This window comes from Coptis chinensis, chromosome 6, assembly GCF_015680905.1.
Source record: "Coptis chinensis isolate HL-2020 chromosome 6, ASM1568090v1, whole genome shotgun sequence".
NCBI lineage: Eukaryota > Viridiplantae > Streptophyta > Magnoliopsida > Ranunculales > Ranunculaceae > Coptis > Coptis chinensis.
In genome coordinates, this window is record NC_141461.1 from 54269585 (window position 1) to 54296471 (window position 26887).

General features: G+C 35.8%; 1 protein-coding gene across 1 annotated transcript; it reads left to right on the forward strand.

The window, feature by feature from the left end:
- Window positions 1-460: 460 nt before the first annotated feature.
- On the forward strand, window positions 461-26766 carry LOC147493634 (RNA helicase family protein). Its single transcript, XM_086564193.1, has 16 exons — window positions 461-769; window positions 870-962; window positions 1054-1158; window positions 1304-1521; window positions 3026-3078; window positions 6940-7056; window positions 13889-13980; window positions 15689-15775; window positions 16316-16530; window positions 16629-16721; window positions 18902-19025; window positions 23283-23430; window positions 24887-24956; window positions 25443-25603; window positions 25695-25870; window positions 25982-26766. The coding sequence occupies exons 1-16, from the start codon at window positions 549-551 to the stop codon at window positions 26127-26129; spliced, it is 2121 nt and encodes a 706-aa protein (XP_086420319.1). The 5' UTR covers window positions 461-548; the 3' UTR covers window positions 26130-26766.
- The last annotated feature ends 121 nt before the right edge of the window (window positions 26767-26887 follow it).

Here is a 26887-nt window from a genome sequence, read left to right on the forward strand (position 1 = left end):
TATTCACAATAATTTTAGATCTTTAGACCTCCTAGGAGTTATGTCATATAATTTTAGATACTCAATCGATAGATATGACACTATATTTGTCATACTTCGAATGTTATGTCACTTTTTATAATATATGTCAATTAGAGTTTTATCGTTTGGTACCAACAATCACGAGATAGATATGACACTATATATGTCTTTTTCGAATGTTATCTCACTTTTTATATGACTGATAATGTTATCTCATATATGACACTATATATGTCATATTAGCACTCGAATCTCTATATATATCATACTCGAATGTTATGTACTTTTTGTTACTTTTTGGTTGGATTAACTTGTTGACCCGGAATAGTAGTTTATGTGACTTTTTTGTTGCATTGACTTGTTCACCCGGTTCTACCCTCGCAAATGTGTGGCTAGAAAACGCGCGCACCATTAGTTTCAGTACATCTCTCGCGCAGGGTAGATTTAGCCAAAAAAAAAACCCTATATAAACCAAACCCCAAACCACGAAAAATAATTCTCCCTCCATTTTTATTGTGAATCAATAAATGGAGGCGAAAGTAGTTCTACCAATTCTACAATTCGAAGAGAAGATCATAGAAACAATAGAACAAAACTCAGTAGTTGTAGTCATCGGTGAAACCGGTTCAGGAAAGAGTACACAACTCTCTCAAATCTTGCATCGTAAAGGTTACACTTGTCAAAACAATCGTCGTCGTATCATTGCTGTCACTCAGCCTCGTCGTGTCGCTGCTGTCTCCGTAGCTAGGTAACCTTTTTTTTTATTTCCACTCACTTGTCGATAAATATATAATATTAGTTTATTTAATAGGGACAAATGTGGAAATATTTATTTTTATGTTACGTAGACGGGTAGCACAAGAGCTTGGAGTTCAACTTGGTGCGGAAGTGGGTTACGCTATTCGTTTTGAGGACAGGACATCAGAAAGAACTTGCATTAAGTATGTATACTGTCAATATTTTACTATATGTTGCATTGTTTTTAGTAAATGAGGTGATGGGTTATTTATTTATTTATTTTTTAATATGTAGATACCTTACGGATGGAGTTCTCCTACGTGAAAGTCTTACTGACCCAGAGTTGAATCAGTATTCAGTCGTTATACTTGACGAAGCTCACGAGAGAAGTTTAAACACGTATGATTTTTTTGGCTTCATATCATTTTTAATATCTATGTGGTTTTCTTTGGTAATAATAGTGCCCGACGTGTTTTCCATTTTATTTCTGCTTTTTGTACTCTTCTTATGAAGTTCAACTGATTTCTTGTATTCTTCTTGTCAGTGACATACTACTGGGATTGATGAAAAGGTTGGTTAAGATTCGCGACATTAATTTGAAGGTGCTGGTTACTTCTGCAACTCTTGATGGTGGGAAGGTATCAAGATTCTTCTCCAATTGTCCGGTGCTGAATATTCCTGGGAAGTTGTTCCCTGTAGAAATATTTTATAGCAGTGAGCGTCCAACAAGCTATCTCGAGTCTTCTTTGAAAACAGCTCTTGGTATAGTTAAAACTTTAATCCCTTTCCAAATGAATCCTTTTTGTTTGTCTGTTTGTTGTTGTTGTTGTTGTATGAGGTAACAATTAATGTTATCCAAGTAAATTAGTTTAGTAGGAGTCTATATTCATATTTTGTCTAGGATTCTTGTTAGACAAGAAATCTAGAGTCTAAAAATAAAAGGACTTGTAATCAAATTATTTAATTGTCAATGAATACGTTTTGAGGGTAAAAGTTGTCGCTTTTAGGTTCTTCCCAATTTTCTCTGCTGGTGTTATAGAGTTTATATAATTTCAATTGGTGTTCAGTCTGAGTGTTGCTTCCGCCTATCACTTTGCAAAAAGAAGGGAAAATAAGAAAGAAAATAAAAAGGGAAAGCTTGGCATACCCCCTCAGCTTGGATTCTTTTCAGATTAATTTATTCACAGATGGATTATCTCTAATATCAAACCTTCAGCGTTCATGTAAAATATTATGGGTCTGGCTCCTCTTCTGGAGTGTGGCTTGGAAGCTGACAATTCACAAAGAAAGTGGTCTATCTTCTGTTTGTATGTTTCTTTTCCATTTATTCAAAAGGTCTAGGAGGTTCTTTTGAGCCCTTCGCCATATGCTGTTCAAAGTTTGTTTCCTCGGAATCACTTCTATGCTTCTAGCAGATTTGTTATGTTTCTCCGGAGACTCCTTCCTTACGGAGGTTTATTTGTGGCATGTAAAGAAAAGGAATAGCAAGAGATTTTCGGACCGTGCCTCTATTAGTTGAGAGTCATGACTGAGACCAAAGCATATCCCTACTATTGGTCCTTTTTCTTGCCAAAAGTAGAAATGGCACAGGGTTTGATGACCTTATGACCAATTGGACGGCCTTCATGCTGGGTCCTTGCCATGTACAATTTTCTGTATTAGTGCTTTTGTGGCTGGTTGTATCTCGAGTGACACTCTAGTTCACTTGTCTACGTCGGTTATGGTGGCTGGCGAGGGATGAGTGTGGCGTAAGGGGTGCCAACCTAGTTCTATTTCTGATGTCTTAGGCTCATGCATATGCTATTTTGCCCCCTTTTAAATTTCTTGTCTAATGATCTTTGATGCACTGTGGATTCTTCAGTTGTAAATAAACTTTCTATTTTATCCAAAAGAAATCTTACTCTCATCATGTTTAGTATAAATACTTTTTTAGTGTGAAAAAAATAACTTTTATTTTCACAAATTTATCTATATATTTATGGTTTAAGTTTTGGTTCAATTTTTCTCTATATAATTATATACAGAGTAGTATATATTGATTTGCACTTCATTTATGTAGTTACATGAAATGTGAGCATTCCTCCACCCTATATAGTAGCATCGTATATTATGTATTCCTTAAGTTTTTGTCATGTAGAGGGTAAATACATACTCTACTGTTGTGCGTAGATGAGGTTCATTGATTTTACGATTTTATATCTTATTGCTATTTTCAATGGATAATATGCATTAATATGCGGATTTTGTTTTCTTCATTGCTCAATAGATATTCACACTCGAGAACCGGAAGGAGATGTTTTGATTTTCATGACAGGACAGGTAAACTACTCTAACACCCAAAGATCTCTTTTTTTATTCCAAGACTATTTTCTTATTCTGATTAGTTTGAGATTTCAGTGTAAATACTTGCTATTTATGTCAGAATATGGAGAATTGTCCATGGGCCTAGTTTAGGTTGTGGGGGAACTTATTTTTGTTTGGTTTCATAGCTCAATTTTATGAACTATCGCGTAGTTGATATTGTGTAGGTCCTTTAGTTGATTCTAATTCCTAATCTATCACATGCACAAAAATTTGTTTTACTCAGGGGACTTGGGTGTTCGGAGTATACATACTTTCAATTTAGCGCTTTTAGGGAAGTGGCCTTGGAGGTTTGGTATAGAGAGGAATAGCCTATGAAGAAGAGTTATTGTGCTTAGGTTTGGTGAAGCTCATTTTGGTTGGGAGAGTGGTCCCGTTTGCATTCCTTATGGGTGTGGCGTTTGGAGGGGTATTATGAAAGTGTTGCCCATGTTTAAAAGAGGTATTAGGTATAGTTTTGGTTCAGGAGATAAAATATTGTTTTGGGAAGACACATGTCTGGGAGATAGACCTTTAAAAGAGGTGTTTAATACTTTGTTCAACATGTCTGAGCATAAAGGGCACGCAATTAGCGAATGCATGGTTAGATCTGATGGAGACATTTCTTGGAACCTTAGTTTTCGTAGGGCTTTCAATGATTGGGTTATCGATGAGTTAGCCTCTCTTATGGCTTGGCTTGGAGAGGTAAATCTCAACCAACGGGACTCTGATTCGATGGCTTGGTGCCTCAACAAGAAAGGGATCTACTCTACCAAGTCGTTCTATCTTGTTCTTCGTTCTTGGTATCCCCAAAATAATGGGGTTGTTTCCATTCCCCATTTTCCAGGTTCAAGAATTTGGGGTTCCAAAGTCCTTACGAGAATTGCTTTCTTCATTTGGTCTACAACTTTAGAGCGTATTCTTACTGTTGACAATCTCAAGAATAAAAATTTTAGGGGTCAAACTCTAGATTTTTGTCCTTTATGCTCGATAGTTGAGGAATCGGTTAATCATGTGCTTTTGCATTGTCCTTTTTCCTGGACAATTTGGTCTTGCTTTTATTGGGAGTCTAGTATGGTTTGGGTCAGTCCTAGTCGAGTGGTGGATCTCCTTATTCAGTGGTACACAGGGCCCTTTTCATCGAGAGGGCAAAGAATATGGAACATGCTATCTTTTGCAATTATGTGGGGTATTTGGTTGGAACGGAATAGACGTATTTTTGGGGCAAAGCTATGGTGATCCAGAAAGTCGTACTAGATATCAAAGGGCTCCTTTGTTATTGGAGTAAAAATTTTGTGGACCTAAGAAACATTCATTTTGAACAATTTGTAGCTAGATGGGAAGATATTATGTATAGAGAGTCTTGAGGAGGGTTGTTGGTTTATTTTTGGGTTGTTTTTATATTTTTGTTGTAATGGTAGGTTATCTCGACCTACGTTTTCTTTGATTAATACAATTTAACTTTTACCAAGTAAAAAAAAAAAAAAAAAAAAGAGATTTTTTTTTAAAATCTCCTCTAGGTTACTTGTAAAGTTTAGAATGCCTTCAACCATTCTTACCATGTGGGCTCAAACACACTAAGCAGCAATATACTTTAGAATTGTATCAGTATATGTAGAGCAACTAGCTTTTGGCAGGAAAAATGGTAACTTCGTCTCCAGGCCTTACAAAAGTTTTTGGGATGGGGATTACCTTAATGCTATAATTTTTTTCTAAAATGAGGTGTCTAAGATAGATTTCTACTCGGTGTGGGACTAAAACCCTATACAAACTAGAGAGCACTAACCTTTTAAAGAAGCATCAACATGTCATGGTGATTGTTATAACTTATAACCCGTACCATAGTTATGATACATCAAATATTTGCGTAGTTATCATCTCATATTCTCATATACCAAAACGGCACTATGACATATGTATTGATTTGTTATCATCTCACATCAAGCATCAATAATTGTACTTTTTTTAAACCGTAGTAATAGATATAAACCTACGAATTTTCAAAATCATATTCTACATTGTGCCCATAAAAGGCTGTGGTCTGCGTATGACGTGATATCACCTAAGTCAAGAAAAGGAATCAAATTAGTAGAATAATCTCTCGTGCCACTTATGGATGTGAATAACTCATAGACAGGTAATCATTGCCACATATAGTGCTCTTATTGGAAAACATTAAAATTCATAAATATCAAATGAACTATGGGATGCGTAACTTTACATAAGGAAGCGAGGGAGTAGATTCGCAGGTTTACTTGCTTTGGTTTTAGCAATGAAAAAGAGAGGGAGACACCTAAGCGTCACTCAATTTGAGTCTCACCCTTAACCTATCTGATCTCTCTATAATTAGGTTTTGATACAAAAATAAGGGACTTTATTTAGATCTACATATCCAAGTTTATCCTAGTAATGTAGAGCTCACCCATCAGGTCAACCCAATGACCAAACATCCATCCATGGACGAGCCACTCGCAGAAGTAAGTTAAAATCTGACGCTGGGTCAAAACACAAGCCCAAGGTCCAAGTCAAGTGTTTATTTTATGTAAATAAAAAATAAATAAATCTTCGCATTGGAACATTGTAGAAAAATGTGAGGTGAGGTATTATTTTTCCCTCATTTAGAGTACTTTCATCCTTGAAATTTAACCGGCCTCAATCTGTAAAAATCTGTGAATAATCTGGAAGTCTGGAATGGCATTCCCCTGATGGTTGCACTGAATTTTACCGATGGAATGATTATGCTATGATGGACCTGTTCCTTCCTGTTTAAAACAGGAACAAAATTTCCTTTGTATGCTCCATTTCACAATTTCAGTCTCCATCTCACAAACCTCCAACCTGTTAAATTCTAATTGGAAAGAAGAAACATAAAAGCCGTTTAAGTGATTATGTGCAAAGCAAGAAAGAAGGCTGGGTTATCTTATGGATCGTTAGTTAGGATTCTGCTCTAAGAGTTTGAAACCTTTTTATATGGCTGAGTTCAATGATTCCCTAAACCCTTAAATTCTTCATATATTGGTCTCCAATAGTTCACCAAACCTCTATTTCATCATCCTCATCCTCATATCACTTCTCATTTATGAGAAGTGATTTGAAGGTTTGAAGAGTAGTAAAAACAAAACCACGTCAGTTGAAGTGGCGTGGAAAAAAAGCTGGTTTACTCAACTGTGCCAATTGAAGCGGCGTAGAAAAGTATTCTCTTACCTCTAGGCTTTTAATTTTTTGAATTTTCAAACGAAGCCAATTGGAGTGGCGTAGAAAAGTTCTCTCTTACTTTTTTGGCATTTTTTATTTGCTTTTATAATCAAGTGGCTCAGTTTATTTCTCTACCATTGGACGTCAAATTGGTTTCCCTCATCCTTGTACACTATTATTTGAGGATTTGAGGATGAAATCCTCAAAACCATTGGGCGGCCTAAGAGTTGGACTTTATATTGAACTCTTTAATCTATTTCAGTTTATAGTTTCAATCAAGCCTAACTACTAGTTACTACTTTTCAAAATTTGTGAAGTTGAGTTACTTATAGTTTGGTGGGTTCCCATAACCTATACTAAGGTCGGTGGGTACTTATCCTCCATACATGAATTTCAAAACTCAAATGTTTACTCAATAGCCTTAAAGTAATAAGAATATAAATGCTATGTTAACCATCAAGACTGAATGACTTCTCAAGATATTACTACTATAATTTCTTTACAATTATTATCAGAAAAAAATTTCTTGATGATGTGTATCTTACATGTAACTTTTAGAAACCGTACATCTTCATATTGAAATCTTAAATTGAAGGAGTTAATTTACCTTTTTCTGTAACAGTTTTTATGGGCCAAATCTTGCAGGATGATATAGAGAAAATGGTATCTAAGTTGGAGGAGAAAGTCCAAAGTCTGGCAGAAGGGTCATGTATGGATGCTATTATTCTTCCACTTCATGGTTCTTTACCACCTGAAATGCAGGCAAGTCATTTCTCTCCAAATTTATAGCAATACATTTTATACTGACAAAGTGCAAGTAAATGTTTCCACTTTCAAATTTCAAAAGAATTCAACTAACTTCCATTACACTTAAATCAGGTTCCAAATTCTTTGCTGATTTTAAGTAAAGGTGTAGCTGGGTGTAATCTGTATTTTTGGCATGCATGATCAGACTTGCTTAACATGTAACAATACATGGAGAAAATTAATAAATGTTCTAAAAACATAAGACCCTTACAAATTGAAAAGTGTAATAACCCGAATTTCTAAACAATGTCAATTAGATTATTTCAAGGGGAGGGATAGAGCCACATTCTTTATGCGCACATTGTGCCAACATTTTCAACATACAAATGAATTAAGGTATGGTTTTTGGTGGAGATGATCTCCCCACCGTGAAGATCATTGTCACAAACAATCATCATATTTGGATATGTCTAACCATGTAAAAATTAGTGTTCATTTTTTAACTTTTCATCTAACGGTTCAAAATTTTTGTGAGCATGCTCCAAGCTTAGACTTCTTTGAATGAGCTGAATTTTTGTGAGCATGTTCTTTATGGTGGGGAGATCATATCGTCAAAAATTTTAGCCCTTAATTCAATTTTTAAGTCCACAATTTTTCTTGGATTTGTTTACAATGTGGCTCTATCCTTATTTCAATTGAAAGTGATCACTACTGAGTTCAATATTTTGGAAAAATTTACTGTCTTAATTTGAAAATTTTGATATTATTTTTATTGCTAATTTTATGAAGTGGTTTATTTGGTTGTGTTGTTGGAGTTTTTGTGGGTTTGTAAGAATTTGTTTGGGCTTAAAAATACTGTAGTATTACATAGTGCCCATAGTGATAGGTATCGACCATCTGGACCCATATGTGACCCATAGCATAAGTTAAATGGGTTGAAACCTTGGTATAGAAACCACCTGTGAATTTACACCGTAAGATTCATTTTTATAGAAATGAAACTTTAGCCCCACTAAAGAAATCAGAACTTGCATGGAAAGAAAATGAGAGAAAGAAAAGGAATTAGAAATTAAAAACTAGAACTAGAATTTCAATTCTTATATAATTTTATGAAGTTTTTCTAATGGCATGATATATATACGATTTGTTTGAAGCCATAAAATCATGATATTTTAGGGTAGTTTCCTCTAATTATGTAGTATACATTGAATCAATTTCTTTATTTTTGAACAATTAAAAAGTTGTATAATTCTGTTTCATTAGAGAGGGCGTGAATGTGCCATGTGACACGACATCGCATATGTGGGGCCCATAAATTTGTCAACTATTTTAGATAAGATAATAATGCTATAAGTGTGGAACAATCAAAGAAGGTTCATCCAAAAGAAATAAAGGCCACCACGTCAAATACCCAAAACAACTATTTTGACACTAAAATCCCGACTGTCTCTCATACTTACCCACATATATATAGATTTTTTTTTCCGGATTATAAGTAGATGAGTCGGCAAAGATTGCAGGAGGGGAGGGTTTTACACGTGCAAGCATGATATGCTGGCCACCCACAGGGCATTTCACTAAGGCTAAAAGGTTTAGAAAACAGAAGTGGGAGTCTAATACTCCAAGACCTAATCAGATATTTAGAGGTGTTGATATTAGGTATTTGAGTCCTCTAAATTACACCTACATCTACATAAATATTTACTTACATGCATCTCTATTTGAAAAGATTTGAATTTATTAAGTACAGTTAATTGTACAAGTCTAACCAATGATTTTTGTTGGATTTGTTTTTCATTTCAGAAGTATCATCGTTTGATTATGCATCATCAATGAAATAAAAGTCATATGAAAATGGAATTTATATATTTATATTATTAGCGTGTCTTTACGCATGGTGGTTTTATTGTATGTTTATAAATGATTATTTTATGGTGCAATTAATAATAAATATTTACAATTTGAGAACGTGATTATTTATGTGGAATTATATCAATAAATGAGAACACTTGGCTGATGTACATTGAAATAATGCCCAAGTAGTAAATTTTTGCTAGGCGATGCAATTTGTTTCTAACCTTATATTTCACAATTACACTTACAAGAGATAAATATTTGTTACAAACCTACGGTTTGACTAGGATATAATTTGGAGAGAGAACCTAGCCCTTATTTTAGAGGAGTCGGACTCTTTGACAGAACTATGGCTCATTTTGATGATCCCTATTCTCCAATTTTTAGTGTCACTCACACCTAATCATGTGGAAGGCCATTATGGAGAGGAATTAAGGTAATCATGGGGTTTGGTGTTAGTGTAGGCGGGTATTCCTTAATGTACGAGTTATGTTTTTTGTACTGAATTATAATGTCTAATATTGTGTTTATTTATGCGCGATGGGTATGCTTTTGCTATATGTGAATGTGTTAGTAGTGATGTCTTAACTCTTGCTAGAGTTCTAGGAGGATATCTCTCGAGTGGCTACTAGGGCCAAAGTGATACAAGGCCAAATCTAATAAGGCCGTATCCTCCTTCTATCCAAACTTCTTCTCCATTAACATAGATACAATTTCACTACTCTGTTTGTTTTGTAGGAGCGTAGAACCAATCAGAGATGTTGTCCTACCCATATGTACCTCAGATTAAAAAGGTGAAATATAGATTTTACTTGTTAGTAGCAATTAGAGTTGTGAGACTGCTTGGAAGAAACTACACATCATTTTGGAGAAACGGAACTACTTTGTCTTCCAAGCCGAAATGGTTTTTAAGAATATATCATATTTAACTTTGGTTGGTCTAATGTAGTAAGATTTTGTGGTTTGTCATACTCGTTCCAACAAATTCAATTTGCTGACCCATGTTTGCTTTTGCTTTTAAACGTGAGAGTATAGTTGGTTAATCGATGTGGACTTGAGGCATTGTCTGAGTTGGATTTTTTTGAGTGATTACTCAGGCTCCAGCAAATTCAACTCTGTCATCTCCTCCAATCTGCATCTCTCCTCTAACAACTATGCACTCCCGTTGCAAAACAAAAGCAAACATGGGTTAGCAAGTTGGATTTGCTAGTATGAGTAGGACAAAACATCAAATATTATAATATTAAACCAACCATAAATAAATACAACAGTTCCATAAATAACCATTTCGGCATGGAAGACGAAGTAATTCAGTTTTGACAACATGTAGTTTCATCAAAGTAGCCTCACAATTATAATTGCCATTGATTAGTAATATATATATACTTTATCTTTAATCAGAGGTATATAAGGGTAGGGCATCATCCCCAGCATAAAAATAATTGGTGCTACCCCCTTACATTCAGATAAACTCATTATTAGAAATTATAATACAATATACAAAACATGGTTATACTAATACATTTAAGGAATACCCACTTTCACTAACACCAACCTACAAGGTGATTACCTTATTTCCTCACTAGGGTGACCTTTTTACACATCATATTTCCATATTTCGTGTGGTAGTACTAAAGATTTTGAGTGATACGTTTACCACCCCAACATACATATAACGTATATCAAATCGCGTGTTCTCATTTATTATTAAGTTTCCATTCTATTTTGGAGGGGCATTGTGGATGGATAAAACAAGTTTGTCAAAGGTATCACCTATACACCTGGCACCGGAGAATCTATTTCATTTTGGGAAGATATTGGTGTCGGATTATATGGAACAAAGGGAACAAAAAGTTGAGTGGAATGTGACTTTAAGAAAAGATTTAAATGATTGGGAATTTGAATCCTATGAATCATTTTTGGCTAGTATTTACAAGGAGGGGGAAAAGTTTGGCGAGGTGGATAGAAGGAATTGCTTGTGGGACAACAAAAAGGGGTTCTCGGTGCGGTCGTTCTATCATGTGTTGGCTAAAGAGTATATTTTGCACAACCTAGAAGACGAAGAGATAATTCGTGACTTTCTTTACAAAAAGATATGGGCGGATTTGATTCTATTTAAAGTGGTTTTCTTTTGTTGGCTTGATTTCTTGATGAGCTTTCGGGCTAGGGTCCTTCAACGTAACCAGTGTGTGTCTGTCTGCCTTAAACCTCTAAAAAAAAAAGGAAAAAAATAAAAAAATAAAAAAACAAGTAAAACAATGAGAAACATAAATTTGAAACTACTATTTGTGGAAAATGAGATCTATTGATTTTATTAGTGTATGCGACAAATCAAACAACAATCATTGTGCTTACATTATAAACTCGCATTGAGAACAAAATAAAAGGTAACAATTTGCTTTAAATCAGCCATATACATATATAGGCTTAATTACCAAAAAATGCAACGTATTTTATGGTATTTTACATATGATGTAATGTACTTTGAATTCATTTTACAAATGAATGAGCTTTCAATCTTTTACAATTAATGTGACATGTTTAGTTTTTGTCCAATAATTGCAATATTGACGACATAAGGCATTACGAATATGATATTATGATATTACTATAAGAGCATTCCCAATGCAAGCGATAGTTTTTCACCTCCACGTAGGCTCAATTTCCCTTGTTTCCTACCGTTTTGGTGAAAAGCAAGGTGAGGCTGTCCAATGCAAAGATGAGTTTGAATCTCGGACGGAATGTTTGATTCCGTTTGAATGTAAAAATCGAAAAAATGCGTCAGACGGAATGAAACATCCCCTCTTAAGTTTAAAAAAAAAACCGAAAAAATTCGAAAAAATCGTGAGACGGAATGAAACATTCCGTCCGGAAAAAAAAACCGAAAAAATTAAAAAAAAACACACACACGAGACGGAATAAAACATCCCGTCCGAAGTTCACAACTCAGCTACTTTCTCAGTAGCAACTGCTACTCTCGTTTCACTTAGTCACAACTGAGCGACTTTGTCACCCTTGCATTGGGCAAGGGTTTTTTCCCAAAAAACGGTGAAAATTGTCAATTTCCCTCCATAGTGACTGTGATTAGGAATGCTCTAAGGGCAAGGGTTGGTTATTAGAAAAAAAAAAACAATGCCAACCCAACAATTCAATTCTCTTTGTTGCTATTTGCCAATGGAGCTTCAAAATTTCATTGGTCACAAGCCCTAACTGTGATGTACCGCTGAATGTAAACTTGAGTTTGATATGAAGGTATCAAATAGGTGTGAGTTACTACAAATTTCATTGAAGATGCAGGTCCAATAATTATTTAGTTTTTGACATGAGGTACTTTTTTGTAAGGTGTATGCAACTTGTTGATCCAGATTAGTTTATTTATTCTTGAGACCAAGTGGTGGTGCTGGTGAGATAAGAAGTGAAGATGAAAATGAAGTAGGTGGTGGTGGCGATGGTGCTAATGGTGGTGAAGTGAGGTAGGTGGTGTGGTAAAGTGAGGTAGATGGTGGTTGTGTCATTTTGTGTAACTTTGAAGAAGATGAATTATGTCGAGTCCAAGTCAACTTCTTGGTCCAACTAAGTGTTTGTCACTACAAAATCACTTTTGTCCCTCAAGAAGTCACGTGCACGGGAGGTGATTATAATGGTAACACCAATTTAAAATTTTATTTGACGGAAATTAGACATGTTACACTAATTTTAAAAAATTGAAAGTTCATTCATTTTTAGAATAAATTCGAAGTACGTTACATCATATGTAAAATATTGTAATGTACTTTGCATTTTTAGTGATTAAGCCTATATGTATTCACATTCAAAATAAAAAAACAAAAAGAATAATGTGTTTATACACCTATTTACCTTGGAATTTCTAGTTCTTGTTTTCCTTTTCTAATTCCTCTTCTTTCTTTCATGTTCTTTACATGCAAGTTCTAATTTCTTTAGTGTTTTTTTTTTTTTATGTCAAAGTGAATTGTATTGTGCAAATTTGCATGTGTTTTTTATAGTAAGGTTTAGCCCATTTAACTTATAAACCGATGGGTATGGGGTCAAAACGATTCATGGTAGTATGGCCACTCTTTAAGACTTTTTTCAAGCTAAAACAGATTTTTACGGACCCACAAAGACTCTACAACACAAACCAACAGACCACTTCATAAAATGAACAACAATTAGAATATCAATATTTGAAATTAAGAAAATCAAATTTTCCAACATGAACTCAATAATAATCAATTCCAATTGAATTAATATGATTTACATTGTTTAAAATTCGGGTTGTTACAAAAAAAATATGGGCTCGTAGCTGATATTTGGAAGTTTGATTGAGTTGGTTTTACACGATGTTCACTACAATCTATTGAGTTTGTTTTTGAAAGACTCGTGTATGCGCTCCTGCTTTATTAATAGAATTTTCTAATGAGAGAGCATGCAACTCTTTTACAAATGTTAACTCATTTTATTTGTGCTTTTTGAAGTTAGATGAGTTGTGCATGCAAGAGAGGGAGACGTTGCGTCCGTTCTCTCTGTTTTGATATAGTGATCTGGCTACCCATGTGCTAATTAAACGCCACTTGTTTAAATTGTATAATGTACTTTTGTTTCAACATGACACATGATTAACGAGAGGACTTATTCTGTAGTTGGAATGTGTGAGCCTTTCCCTCCATATGTAATTATGTGTGCTTTTGTATCCTTAGTAACATTGTTGTCATTCTCACGTCAGACTAATTTAAGTTTAAACACATATACGTCATACATTCAAATAGGTTTACTAGTTTTCTATGTGCAGGAATAGTTTCCTGAGGCTGTGAAAATTTCAAAGCACGGATTTCCCTCCAAATCGATTTTTCGTTTTTAGTGATAAGAAGCTTAAATGAAGACAGAATTGATTGAATTCAATATAATGTCCTGATGACAAGAAAGGCCAGCTTGCTAAAGTTCTATGGTTGAGGATTAAATGATTAAATATTTAACAGGGTATCCCATTTTGCAGGTACGCGTCTTCCACCCAGCCCCTCAAAATTGTAGGAGGTTTATTGTTGCTACAAATATTGCTGAAACTTCTTTAACGGTTGATGGTGTTGTGTAAGGCTACCTCAAACCTTTTACAAGTTCACAATTCAACTTCTGCTTTACGTGTCTATTGCTTAGAAAAGTCAATTGTTTTAGTCTTATAGTTATTTTCACGCGTCATAACTCATAACACGTAGTTATGTTATTAATGCCTTATTCTACATTATTGGGTTTGTAAAACGGGACCCCTTCCCGGGACTCAAGCTTTTGAGACTCGACTTTGACTCAATTTTCTAACCAGCAATTGGACCCATCTTTCTAACCAGCAATGAGGACTGACAGTCTGACACACTTTATTTTCTTTTCCATTTTTTCCCCATTACGTCACCCTAAGTGAGTTTTCATATGGTTTTCAACTTTTTATGGGTTAAATTTGAACCAAGATGGGTCCAACCTGATTCAGGAAATTGAGTCAGAGTTGAGTCTCAAAAGGCTGAGTGTCTAGAACTGGATTGTGGTGAATGGGAAATTTGCATTACAGGGCTGGCTATAAAAATTTGTCCATCACAGTCCATAGTTCATTGAATCCTACTAAGGCAACATCATATCTCATATTGTAGATTATCCAATTAAAATTCGGAAGAATTGGTGATGGGCAAAAAAAATTCATTTATATTTGGTTAGAAATAGGGGCCATTTGGTAGTGCTTATTCTCCAATAAGTGCAATGAATTGGTCATCTTCGATTATTTGAAACTTGTAACTTATTGATTGTGTGTTACGTACAATTAAATAAATGCATGAAACACATCCTTATTTTGATCAACATATTCATAAGATAAAATTGTCCATATTCAGTGCCAATTATGCAAAATATCATGATAGAAGTGACCAATAAGGAAATTGAATGAAGTAAAAATCTCAATTAAAAAATCTGAGAAAATATATTAAGTTACATAGCAAGCTATAAGCTAGTTGTTAATCTACCAAAACAGAGAGAGGGCCTTATAGCGAAAATATATTAAGTTGCATAACAACCTACTAAGTAGCTGTAAATGTAGCAAAAACGATCACTGGTACCTCTCCCATTTTCAAGAGGCAATATGAGGCGATTCTGCCAAGATAAGAGCTTTCAACGACTTGTGCATTCATTCATGTAACTTTCTCTTTCCCTGTCTCCCTGAGACCTTATTTAAAGCTGGCACCCAATGAAGCCTTCTTTCCTTCAACCTTGCTACTGATGATTTTTCCATGCTCTTTGGCAATCAAGATGCCTTGACCTTTTTGTTGGGATAGACCAAGGCGACAGAGTTTCTTCCACAGTTAGAAATGAGCAGCGCTTGTATAAATCATTCTAAATGAATCCATGGAAAGTAGAGTAATGTACTGTATGAAATAGCTGATCTTCTTGTCAATGGTAAATCGTGATTGATAAACTATATAACTTTCTAAAAACCTGAGTTACATTGACACGGATAGGTGTGTCTGTATCCGACACTGATATGAAGTGTCTGACACGGCGAAATATCAAAGATTGAGGTATATCACATACAATATGTGTCCGACACAGACACATGAATACGTATCCGACACGGATTTTTTTTGAAATATGGCGTGCCCATATTACATAGCTAAAAACAAAAATTTTGTTCTAAAAGACTCTTTAGTGTTTGCTATCCTTGGCTCATTATGTATTTTGTTTCCCCGAAATTTGTTAAAGAATGCATCTTTTCAAAATAGTGACAATTGCTTTTCTAATTTGATATTCGAACTTATATCAGGTATGTTATTGATTCTGGTTATGTGAAACAAAGACAGTACAACCCAGCAACAGGCATGTACTCCCTCGACATTGTTCAGATTAGCAGGTAGGCAACTTCTACTGTGTGTTCTCCCAATTGTACACATCATTCTTATCAGTAAAAATAAGTAATACAACTTTTCTTCCTCTGTACTTCGTTTTTGTTTATAAATTTATGTTATTTTTCTTGATGGGTTTACTTTATCTCTTTCTAGTTCTCGTTTAAGATGATCATTGGTACTTTAATAGTTTTTCATCAAGGTTGGTGCTTGTTTACAGTTTGCAGTATGTTTCATTTGGATTTACTCTCGCATAAAGACGAGAAGTATGGTGTAATGACAAGTACCTTACATCCTACACTGTAGTCAGTGATCTGAAGTGGTGATTATGATGTTGATTTTGATGTACACATACACACAAAACATAAAACTGTTCTTCTGTGGAAGTTTTCAGTTGCAAGTTCGCCAAAAAGAAAAAATATTTTCTGTTTGAATTTATGATTTTGTTTTTCACTTTTTCTACAAATTATGAAGTGAATAGAAAAATAGTTTAAGTTCCAGTTCCGTTAAGTATAATGCTGCAACCTTAATGCCTTCTCTAAATGTAGAGTGCAAGCTGATCAGCGTGCAGGACGAGCTGGTAGAACATGCCCTGGAAAGTGCTACAGGCTATACCCCTCAATTGTTTACCGTGAGGAATTGCCCGAGGTGACAGTCCAAGAAATACAGCGTTCTTCTCTTGCGGGAAGTGTTCTTTATTTGAAGTCGCTAGACGTTCCTGATATTGATATTTTAACATTCGATTTTCTCGATGCACCTTCACGTAAGAATAACATTTTGTAAACGGTAGAATTCAATTCATGTAATCAATTGGGTAATCATATGTCAAAATTACCAATGGATCCTTATTTTGTCCTGTAGGAGAATCATTAGAAGATGCTTTAAGGCAGTTATATCTAATTGATGCAATTGATGAAAATGGATCAATTACACTTGTTGGAAGAGCAATGGCTGGTATGAGACCCATATCAAGTTCCCTTTTATTATTATTGTGATATCTATTTTCTTTGATTTTTTTGTTGATTGTTGAACGTGTAGGTATATATATATCTTAGGGTGGGATGTGCTTAGGTCATACAAAATGCCAGAACACCTCTATATATGTACTCAGGAAACTGAAATGTAAATGTCTACTTTTCACAAGATGTTAGTACATGTTTGCAACATCGTATGATAATAGCTGGATAGCATTACTCCACAATGCCTAAATTTTCTCTACATAACCGTCATAACGTGATAAATAATATAATTGTTGAGATTCTTCCACCCCATGTATAGGTGTGCCCTGTCTATATTTTCTCCCCGGGTCTCCTCTAGATAATCAAAGAATTTGCCCCCTCCACAAGAAAGTGCCAATTTGACATGGTATCAGAGCTCAAGTTATAAGAGGTCTGAGTTTGAAATCTTGCTAGGTGTAATTGCACAAAAAATAGAAAAGTGCTCATTTGTGTTTATTTCCAGCTCACTGAGGAGGAGTGTTGAGATTATTCCACCCCATGTCCAGGTGTGTCCCACTTATATTCTCTCCCAAGCCTCCTCTAGATAATCAAAGAATTTGCCCCCTTCACAAGTTAGAGTTTATCGAGAAATTGGCAATTTGACACTAATACTGGACCTTTTACTTCGTCTAGTAATCGGCTGTGGAGTCTTCTACCTTTTGCGATTATGTGGGGTATATGGCTTAAGTGGAATAGAAGACATTTTGAAGGAAGCGTAGCTGCTATGGAGGAGACCATCATGTCTATCAAATCCCTCTTAAATCAGTGGTCTAAGGTGTTTATGGAGTTTATAAATTGTCGTTTTCAGCAATTTGTGTTTAGATGGGACCAATTGCTAGGTCTGGACATGTGATTGGTCTTTAGCTGCTTGGTTTTACTACTTTTCTTTTGTATTGTAGGCTATCTCGGTCTATTTTAATTTTAAATGATAAGTAAATTTGTATTGATCAACAAAAAAAATTAAAACTAAATAATAAATAAAGAGACTGATCATTGACATGCAAAGTAACTTTTTTACTTCTTCAATTATAATGGTCAATTGGGTACTTGAGTGTGTTTAGGAAATGTAGAGTAGAAGACTAACTTTCAGAATTTAGCGCAAAATACAGAAAAACCAAAATTTATTGCATAAGTACCCTTACTCACGAGATGGTTTCACTGGTCCACTGATGGTCTCTTACACTCTTTGTAAATCCCACTAGTAATTCCATATGTTTGATGGGGATATTGTTGGAAGCCTAAAAGTCAAAAGAATGGGGAAAGAGAGAACATGGAAACTATGGTAGTATACAACGGGGATCACGTGGATTTGCCTCTGATTTGTAAGATGAGTTATCATACATATAACAGGGGAGATAAAAGATAAAGGTCAAAGGAAATACTAAAACAAAGACAAAATTCACATATCCTCTTTGTAAGATCCCAAGGAGTCCCATTCGTCCCATACTCCCATCTGAAAACGATGCTCGCAAATGAACTTTCTCTCCAATCCCCCCATGTCATCTCCCAATGATGTACCAGCTCCTTGATCAGTATAATGGGAGTAATAGTCTCCTCCAAGGATTAAGATCTGTCCCCAAAAAGCCTCTTGTTTTTCTCCAACCATATGGGTAAGACCAAAAAATATTTCACGTTTGCTTTAGCCATGACAGATGCAGATATGCATGGGATTGAGTGATCAAGGACCAACCGGAATAACTAACTTTTTTTTTTTTTTTTTTTTTTTTTTAATATTGTCCCAGTACACATCAAGTTGCAGTAAATTAATATTGGATCTTACGCCTTTTGTCTAATGATTTTCCAAACTCTTTTTTAAGCAACAATGTTCAAGAGGAACAAGAACAGTACAATGGTGCTATATTTTACTTGTGAAAGCATTGCTTCTTTGGTATTTTTTTTTTTTTTTTTTAAATTTAAATTTAAATTTTTGTTTTTATTTTTGTTTTTATTTTTTCTGTTCTGGTGCTCAACGTAATTTACCTTCTGAGATGATTGTGAAAGTGTACATTTAGATTACATTGTGATAATTTAAACTGAGAATGGTTTTAGCTGCAATAGCTGTATGTAACTTTTTAAGATGTATTTCTGGTTGTTTTTAGTTCATTATAACCTTGATGTCTGTTGTGGATTGAACAGACCTTCCATTAGAACCCTCACTTTCAAGGACCTTACTTGAGGCAAACGAGTATGGTTGTCTGTCACAGGCATTGACTGTTGCAGCCATGTTATCAGCAGAAACTTCACTACTTCCTAGCCGAAGGTTGGTTATTATTTGCTTGCGTTGTTTCTTTTATTGTAAGTTTTAATAAATTAATAGTCAATTGCATCCCATAGATGTTTATCGTGAGCTTGCTGGAAATACATGGAATAAAATAATGTTGATATATGTGTTTGTGTCCTAGTTTGTGCAAATATATTTCAGTAGTTACTCCTTATTCTACAACTTTAGATAGTGTTATCGTGAATCTGTTGCACACTTGGTTTTCTGTGGTTATGATTATTAATTATACCGTATGACATCCCATGTATACGATTACATGAAGCAAACTAGCAATAACCTGTGCTACACCTATCAAGCCCTTTGGCACCTCTCAATGTTTTATACCTTGGCACTAGTGAAAAGCATAGTATGCAACAAATTGCAAAAGTAAATTACTACCTGAAGCATTGAAACCATTAGGGTTTCCTTTCTCTACCATTGAAACCATTATCCTACTATGCCCCTTTCACCTTGTTAGTTTGAATAAACATCTCACCTTTTTGCGAACCTATTGAGCTTCCTCGATAATGTAAAATAGCGAAGCGTTAGCTCTCAAACAATCCAAAGAATCGTTCTCTAACCGAGAAACGATGATAAAATCGATCTTTAACAAAGAATCGATTATAAAGAATCAATCTTTAACCAAGAATTGATCAAGAATATTAATAAACAAAAATGCCCTCTTTTACAAACCCTATTATCACCTTATATAGGCGACCTAAACCCTAAGCACAACTCAAATAAGGACCAAACTACCCTTTTGCGTAGATCATACGGTCCACAACTTACTAAAATAAAATGACACGAAACAAGAATAGCCTATAGGCGCCCGCCTATCCTATACTACATCACTCGACCATTAAGGTGTTGGACCGGAGCTGGACTCAACTAACTGTGCCAACATTAAACCAAACTAAGATTACATGAGATTAATAAATCTGAACCTAAGTCCCAAGTCTGGGAGCACACTGAAGGTGGGGCCCAAACATTGCCCCTTTGTCGCATGCGGATACACGTGCCCCTGTCAATTCACTTGGGAACTTAGAAACCAAAGTTAGGAGAAAGTATTAGAAATTCAAGATGAAATTGAAAATTGAAAATTGTGTTTTAACCAATGGGATCTATAGTGGATTATATTATAACATTTTGCGAGACAAACAGGTGCTGATACATGTCACATGTGATTTATTCTTTTTTTTTTCTCAGTAAAACACAATGTATTGATATAATATTGAGTCTCATCACTACTCGGGATATCAGCTAGAAGCTAGACCATAACCCGGTGCCCCTCTTACAACGAAAAAAGAGGAAAGTGAAAAAATGTATGAAAATAATGTCTGAAAAGGCATAAAAAGGAAAGAGGAAAAACACAAACACTTCATGAACGTCCACCATGCCAGCACTATCTTCGACAGTACCAAGGCCATTCCACCCTGCAGTCCCTTTTCTCATCACTACCTCAACCATTCAACCAAGAAACTCCCCGTCCTCCTCCTCTTCATAGTGGTCGTCTGAGTACTCAAAATCCAGTTTACCTTCTTCCGCATATTTGTTTAAAACCTCAGTCTACTTGTCCACCTTATCCTCCCACTCACTTTTCAAGCCCTAGTACTTCTCACAACTTCCTCACCTTTCTTTCCTCGGCCTCTCTCAGGAATAACTTGTGGGTGAGGCAATGGAGCTATGGAGGTATAACTATATATTTCTCTAGATTGAGTTGCAAGGTTGGATAATATATGAGACTATATGACTTATTTTGTACCATGATTCTCATTGTCTTTAATTGTTGGCTTACCATCTGAGAGATCTTACCAAAACACAGGTTCATGATTTCATCCATAATATGGCAAATAGTCAAGGTTCTGTGACATTGAGAGTATCAGCGCACAAAATGGCATGGAGAACTAGTTGTAGATTATAATGATCAGATTTTGTTAAACAAAATTGGGCTAAAATTCTATTTTTTTTCCATGTTTACTCAAAAGAGACACAAGGAAAAGATTTTATAAGCCACATGCGAAAAGAGTGTTGAAACCTCATTAGATTATAGCGGATTTTTCATATAGCAAGATTTGGATGTCTTCTATTCCTTTCAAGGAGGCATTATTCATTTGGATGGCGTTTCTAAGGAGGGTTCAAACCGTAGACAAGCCAATCGCTAAAGCAAAGGATATCAATAATAAATGTTCTTTTTGTGGAGGGATTGGAGAGGATGTGGATCATATCTTCATCCGGTGTTCTTTTGCTAGGAGGATGTGGGAGGTACTTTTCACTTCATTCAACAATAGTTGTTAGAAATGTTTAACCATATGGGGGCGTTTGGGGTATTTTGCACCTTTTACATTGTGTTATGCAACTCTGAAACTCAAGCCGGCATGTGGAAGTGTCCTTTTGTCTGGTGGTTCAGCAAATGGCATGCATGTTGCACTGTGATTTGCAGTGCGACGTGAATGTAGTGTAACAAGACTCTCCTAGTGCTTGCTGTGGAAAACACAGCCCGATACGTGGCTCGTTCTGTTTGGGTTAACAGAGTGGTGTGCTTTATAAAAAAAAATTAAGTCCAGCACTTGACTTAATTAGGCAAGAAGGGGTATCTGCATTGCCTTATCTCTCGGAATCTGTTAAGTGCATGAGAATGTGAAGCTATTACCTAGCTAGGAAAATAGCCAGACTCTTAAGAATGGGTGTCTCGGAATCCATTCAAATACCGAGCAGATCACAACTCCTCTATGGGCCAAACGTCCAGAAAGACTGTAGAACAAGAAGACAAGTCCTAATGGCCTAATGTAGATATCCAAAGTCTTATTCCAGCAAAAATGGAAAAATTGTGATGTGGCATATACTGGGGCCACATAGCAAGTCAATCAGGTAGGTCTCCTTTGGCTTAATTTTGGTTACAACATGTTATAAATCACTAGCTCATGGCCATGGTTGTCTTTTAGCTGAGTGTAACCATGCCCATGAGCAGTGCATGGTCACGCTAGCATTCGTCATTGTTACTATCATGATTTAGCAGTGCCAATAAATAGCATTCAATCTTTCACTACATTCATGAAATATACACTAATATTGTACAGTGGATGTACCTTTCTGCTAGTTTAACAAGTTCCACTTCACAAACTATTACGTGGGACCTTGGTCTATGGGTTAGTTAGTGATGGTGGCTCTGTTGCATGGGTACACCCTAATTTCCTCTGTATCGCGTACCCGTGTCGTGCGGACACGGACACCCGGACACAAGCAAAACAGTACCCTAATTCTCAAATCTCGCCATGTCCAAATCGTCGTACCCGTGTCCAAACTAGACACTCATCCCGTACCCATGCAACACAGGATGGTGGCTTATTGAAACTTGTTGAATTATTTAACACACTTAGAGCATTTGCAATGCAGGTGATAATTTTCCCCCCCTCTATCACCGCCACCTCATCACTTATTCACCCTCTTTTCACTAACCCAGTGAAAAACAAGGTGAAGCTGTCCAATGCAAAGGTGATAAAAAATATCTCGGATGGGATGTTGGATTCCGTCTGGACGTAAAAATTGAAAAAACACTCCGGACGGAATGAAACATCCCGTTTGAAATTTTAAAAAAACCGAAAAAAAGTCGAAAAATCATGCGAGACGGAATCTAACATCCTGTCCGAAAAAAAAACCCATTTTTAAAAAAAACACACGAGACGGAATCCAACATCCCGTCCGAAGTTAACAAGTCAGTGAAAAACTCGGTGGAAGGTTTCACCTTGTTTTGAACTGGGGAAAACTATCACCGAGTTTATCACCCTGCATTGCACAGCACTTTTGGACCCAACTAGGTGATAGTTTTCACAAACCCCCCTCTATCACCTGCATTGCAAATGCTCTTAGGAGGGATAACCAATTGCCTTCATTTAGATCGTCAGAATTTTCATTCTTCCATTTGTAGGAATCCTTTCCCTTCCTCTCTCTGCTCTCTTGAGGTTTACGTGATTGACTCCAATTGAATCCTCAGCCTTGCACCTTGCTGAACTAGTCTTTGGTCTCCAACAGTCCAATGTGGCTGGATACCAAGAGACCATTTGACTAATTAATCATGAATTTGGACCCTATATTAACATGATATCTCTTCTGGTTGAAGTGAAAATTGATTATCTTTAAATGTGTGAATAATTTAGTGGATTCTATCAGAGCATATACAATTACTGGACAGCTCTGTTTCCTTCCAGTGCTTTGATATCCTGAATAATATGTACCTAATATCGTTATCTTTATTTGCAGTAAGGGTACTGAAAAGAAGAGAAAACATGCTGCTTTAGACTTACCAGATGGTTCTGGCTTGGGGGATCACATCCAGTTGCTTCAAATATATGAAAAGTGGGATGTTGCCAATTACGACCCACGTTGGTGCATAGATCATGAGTTGCAGGTACCCTTTTGGAATTTGTTTGATGGACAAGCCTAAGATGACCTAATTTCATTACAGCAAATTTGGTGGCAGACTATTCAAAAGTTTATGTTAACTTCTACTGTAGTAATCTGCTATCCATGTTGCTACATAGGTTCATTACTTAATAACATGAATGAATCTCATAAATAACATCGACTCTTACCATAAAAAAAAGAAAGAAAGTAATCTGCTAGGCTTACTGGGGTGAGCAAATAATAATAAGGACTTCGTCAGACCTTATTATTGACTTTCACTCTAGGCATGTGTTTTTGGAAGTGATGCTGATGGATCTGTTCCTACTTTTTGGTAATTTTTCTTCTGGGTGCATAATTATACTTCACTGTTCTGAATTTTTGTTTGAGTTGCCAATTTTCTGGTTTCATTTTATACTAAAAGCGAGATAGATAGCCTTGAGAACATGAGTAGATTCTTGTGTGGAAGTGGAAGTAAAAGCTATTTTTACTTCGTTGGGTTCAAATGAAAATTCATTGAAGTATTTTTCATGAAATGTAGACTATCATAGACTATGTAAGGTTTTAATAAGTTCGATAATTGGATTGATTTACTGAATGCAACCTGCATTGTCCCCCTCACATGGATAAGCCAACTTTATAAAGAAGAAGCGGGACATCTACATTGTAAACTATTCTAATAATAGCAGGACTCTAATTTGGACTCGGAGTGATTTATTCTAGAATCTTTTTTAAGTTTCTAGTGCTGCAATGGCTCTTTGTGATTGGATTTCAGTTCTTGGAATTGGTCTCATGCTTTGATGCTCATTTCTGTGGTTCGACCCTATTGTTTGGAATGAGCTCAGGCTGGAAGGCTAGTTTTAAATGAAGTTAACCGTCATTGTTAATTAGGAAATAACCTCAACTAATTTGGCACTAAAATAATCATCAACTTTCAATTGAAAGACATTAAATTGGTAGATTTTGCACATATTATAGTATGTGTGCTCAAACTATTAAATAATAAATACAGTGTTCTGAAAAGCCATAGGCAGAAGGCTGGTGGCAGGAGGGCGCGTAGCGCTTAAATGTTTTAACTTGAGTGCTATACAAGGATTACGAATTTGATTCAGGCTGGATTAGAACTTCTATTTTAGTCCACTAGAAGACCCTTGTAAACATTTATAGTTAAATGGTCTTGTTTGTTTGGAAAAATCGTGGAACTTTCGAATTGCAATTATGATTGCATCGATTCGTATAATTTTAATGTCATTTTCTCTTTTTTCAATTCATTATTGTTAATGCATAATGCATATACTGATGTGGTTTATCTGTCTCTCTCCCCTGTTGAGACCAGAATCTATACCTTGTAAATCTTTTTTCTCTTTGCTTTGTATTTGATATGCTTCACACTGTATTGTCTTGCATTACTGTTATATACATGTGATGGTAGAGAAACATCATCTTCAACTACTTTGTTGTAGGTAAGAGGAATGAAGTTTACCAAAGACGTCAGGAAACAACTGTGCCAAATTATGCAGAAAACAGCAAAAGGTAAAAGTCTGTCTGTGTTTCTGTAAGAGCTTACTATTCCAATCAAGTACCCTGATGCTGACATGTATCGTTGTTAGAGGTATCAGAGATTGTCCTCTTCTTTTCCAAACTCTATATGCAGATAGTGCCTTTCACTTGCCAAGTGTATTTTTTTTCTATTGCTGCCAATCATGCTGTGATTTTCTGTCATGACTCAACCCGATTCCTCCTAAACCTTTTCAATCAAAACCCAATCCTCACTAGGAACCCTTGGACTCTAGAAAGTCCCTTCACCAAAAATTGCACTGGTTTGATGGTAAACAAGGTTTGGGGAGCTCTCTTTCTTTCTCTTCAACCCTTTGTATGTTTCTCCTGTTTCAGATGTTTCCAAGGAGGGGAAAGCTGGATAGATAGTTACTCATTTAACATATATCCTTCAGTGGTCGATAATGTGCAATTCTCGTAAACTTTTTATATTATTTTATTTTAATTGAATCATTATACCAGGGTCATTGGATGTACAAACAAATCAGAGATGGAAAGAAACCCAAAAAGAGTACAAGAACTTGAGGAGATCTTTGTGCGTAGGTTATGCTGGCCAGCTTGCTGAACGTATGATTCGTCATAATGGCTATCGAACACTAGGTTTCAAACCACAGCTTGCTCAGGTAGCGCCGGGGGAATGTTGAAATTCATCTTTAATCTCCAGAAAGAATATTTGGCTGAGCATGCACTGATATCGGATTGTTTCTAGTTCAGGTCCATCCTTTGTCAGTGCTCAAAACAGATGAAGAAGGAATGCTACCCAATTACGTCGTGTACCACGAGCTTATTGCTACATCTCGTCCATTCTTGCGCAATGTATGTGTAATGGAGATGTCATGGGTCATGCCCATCTTAAAGAAGCTTGAAAAATTGGATATTAACAAGCTCAGGTAATTTTGGTAACCTTGAATTTTTATGCATTGAAGGCAAGAACGCTTATCTAATCATTGTTGAGTACATGTCCAAATTCTTACGGCTGGGCTCTTGTTTGCATGAAGCAGTGGTGGGGCCAGTATTCCTGAAGCAACTATTGGCGGTGAAACCACAGACATGCCTAAGAAGCCTGCAGTTGGGAAGGCTCCTGATGATCGTGAGAGTATAATAGAGGCAGCTCGGAATCGTTTTCTTGCTCGTAAAATAAGGAAGTAGTTGTCTTCTACATTTTCCTAATGGAATTGCGCTATTTGGGATCAAAGCAAGTGAAAATGTTTCCAAAGAGCCACTCAGATGTTCAAAAAGTTAGATGGTGCTGATAGTAGCTGTATTAACAGTATTTCAAGATGGGATCTGACAACAACAGTAACAACAAAGCCAAGTTCGAAGTCCGCCTCCTAAATGGATGATGATCGTGAGAGTATAATAGAGGCAGCTCGGAATCGTTTTCTTGCTCGTAAAATAAGGAAGTAGTTGTCTTCTACATTTTCCTAATGGAATTGCGCTATTTGGGATCAAAGCAAGTGAAAATGTTTCCAAAGAGCCACTCAGATGTTCAAAAAGTACTGTAGGTGCCAGAGACCTGCATACTTCTGCAATGAAAGGAGACAAATACCTTGTAGAGACCTGAATACTTGATCAGCATGGATTCATAGTTCATCTAATGAAACACAGGCATTTGAAAGTTTTTTGTGCTTTTCTCCTTTTGTAGTCAAACGGAGTATAATCGTATAGACTTGGGGCGCTTACCCTGAACGCTGTTTTTGGTATGTATCATCAAGTTCTTTAGCCCGTTGTTTTTTGTAAAAACAAAATTTGTCACAGAAGTTTCAATAGAGTTGAAATTGTAGAATCCTTATCGCGATATAAATAGTTATAAGGCTAAAGCTAGTATAAGAGTCCTATAAGTTATAATTTGGAGAAAAATATTACGTACTACATTTGTATTTGTTTCAAAGCCAGAAATCAGATTA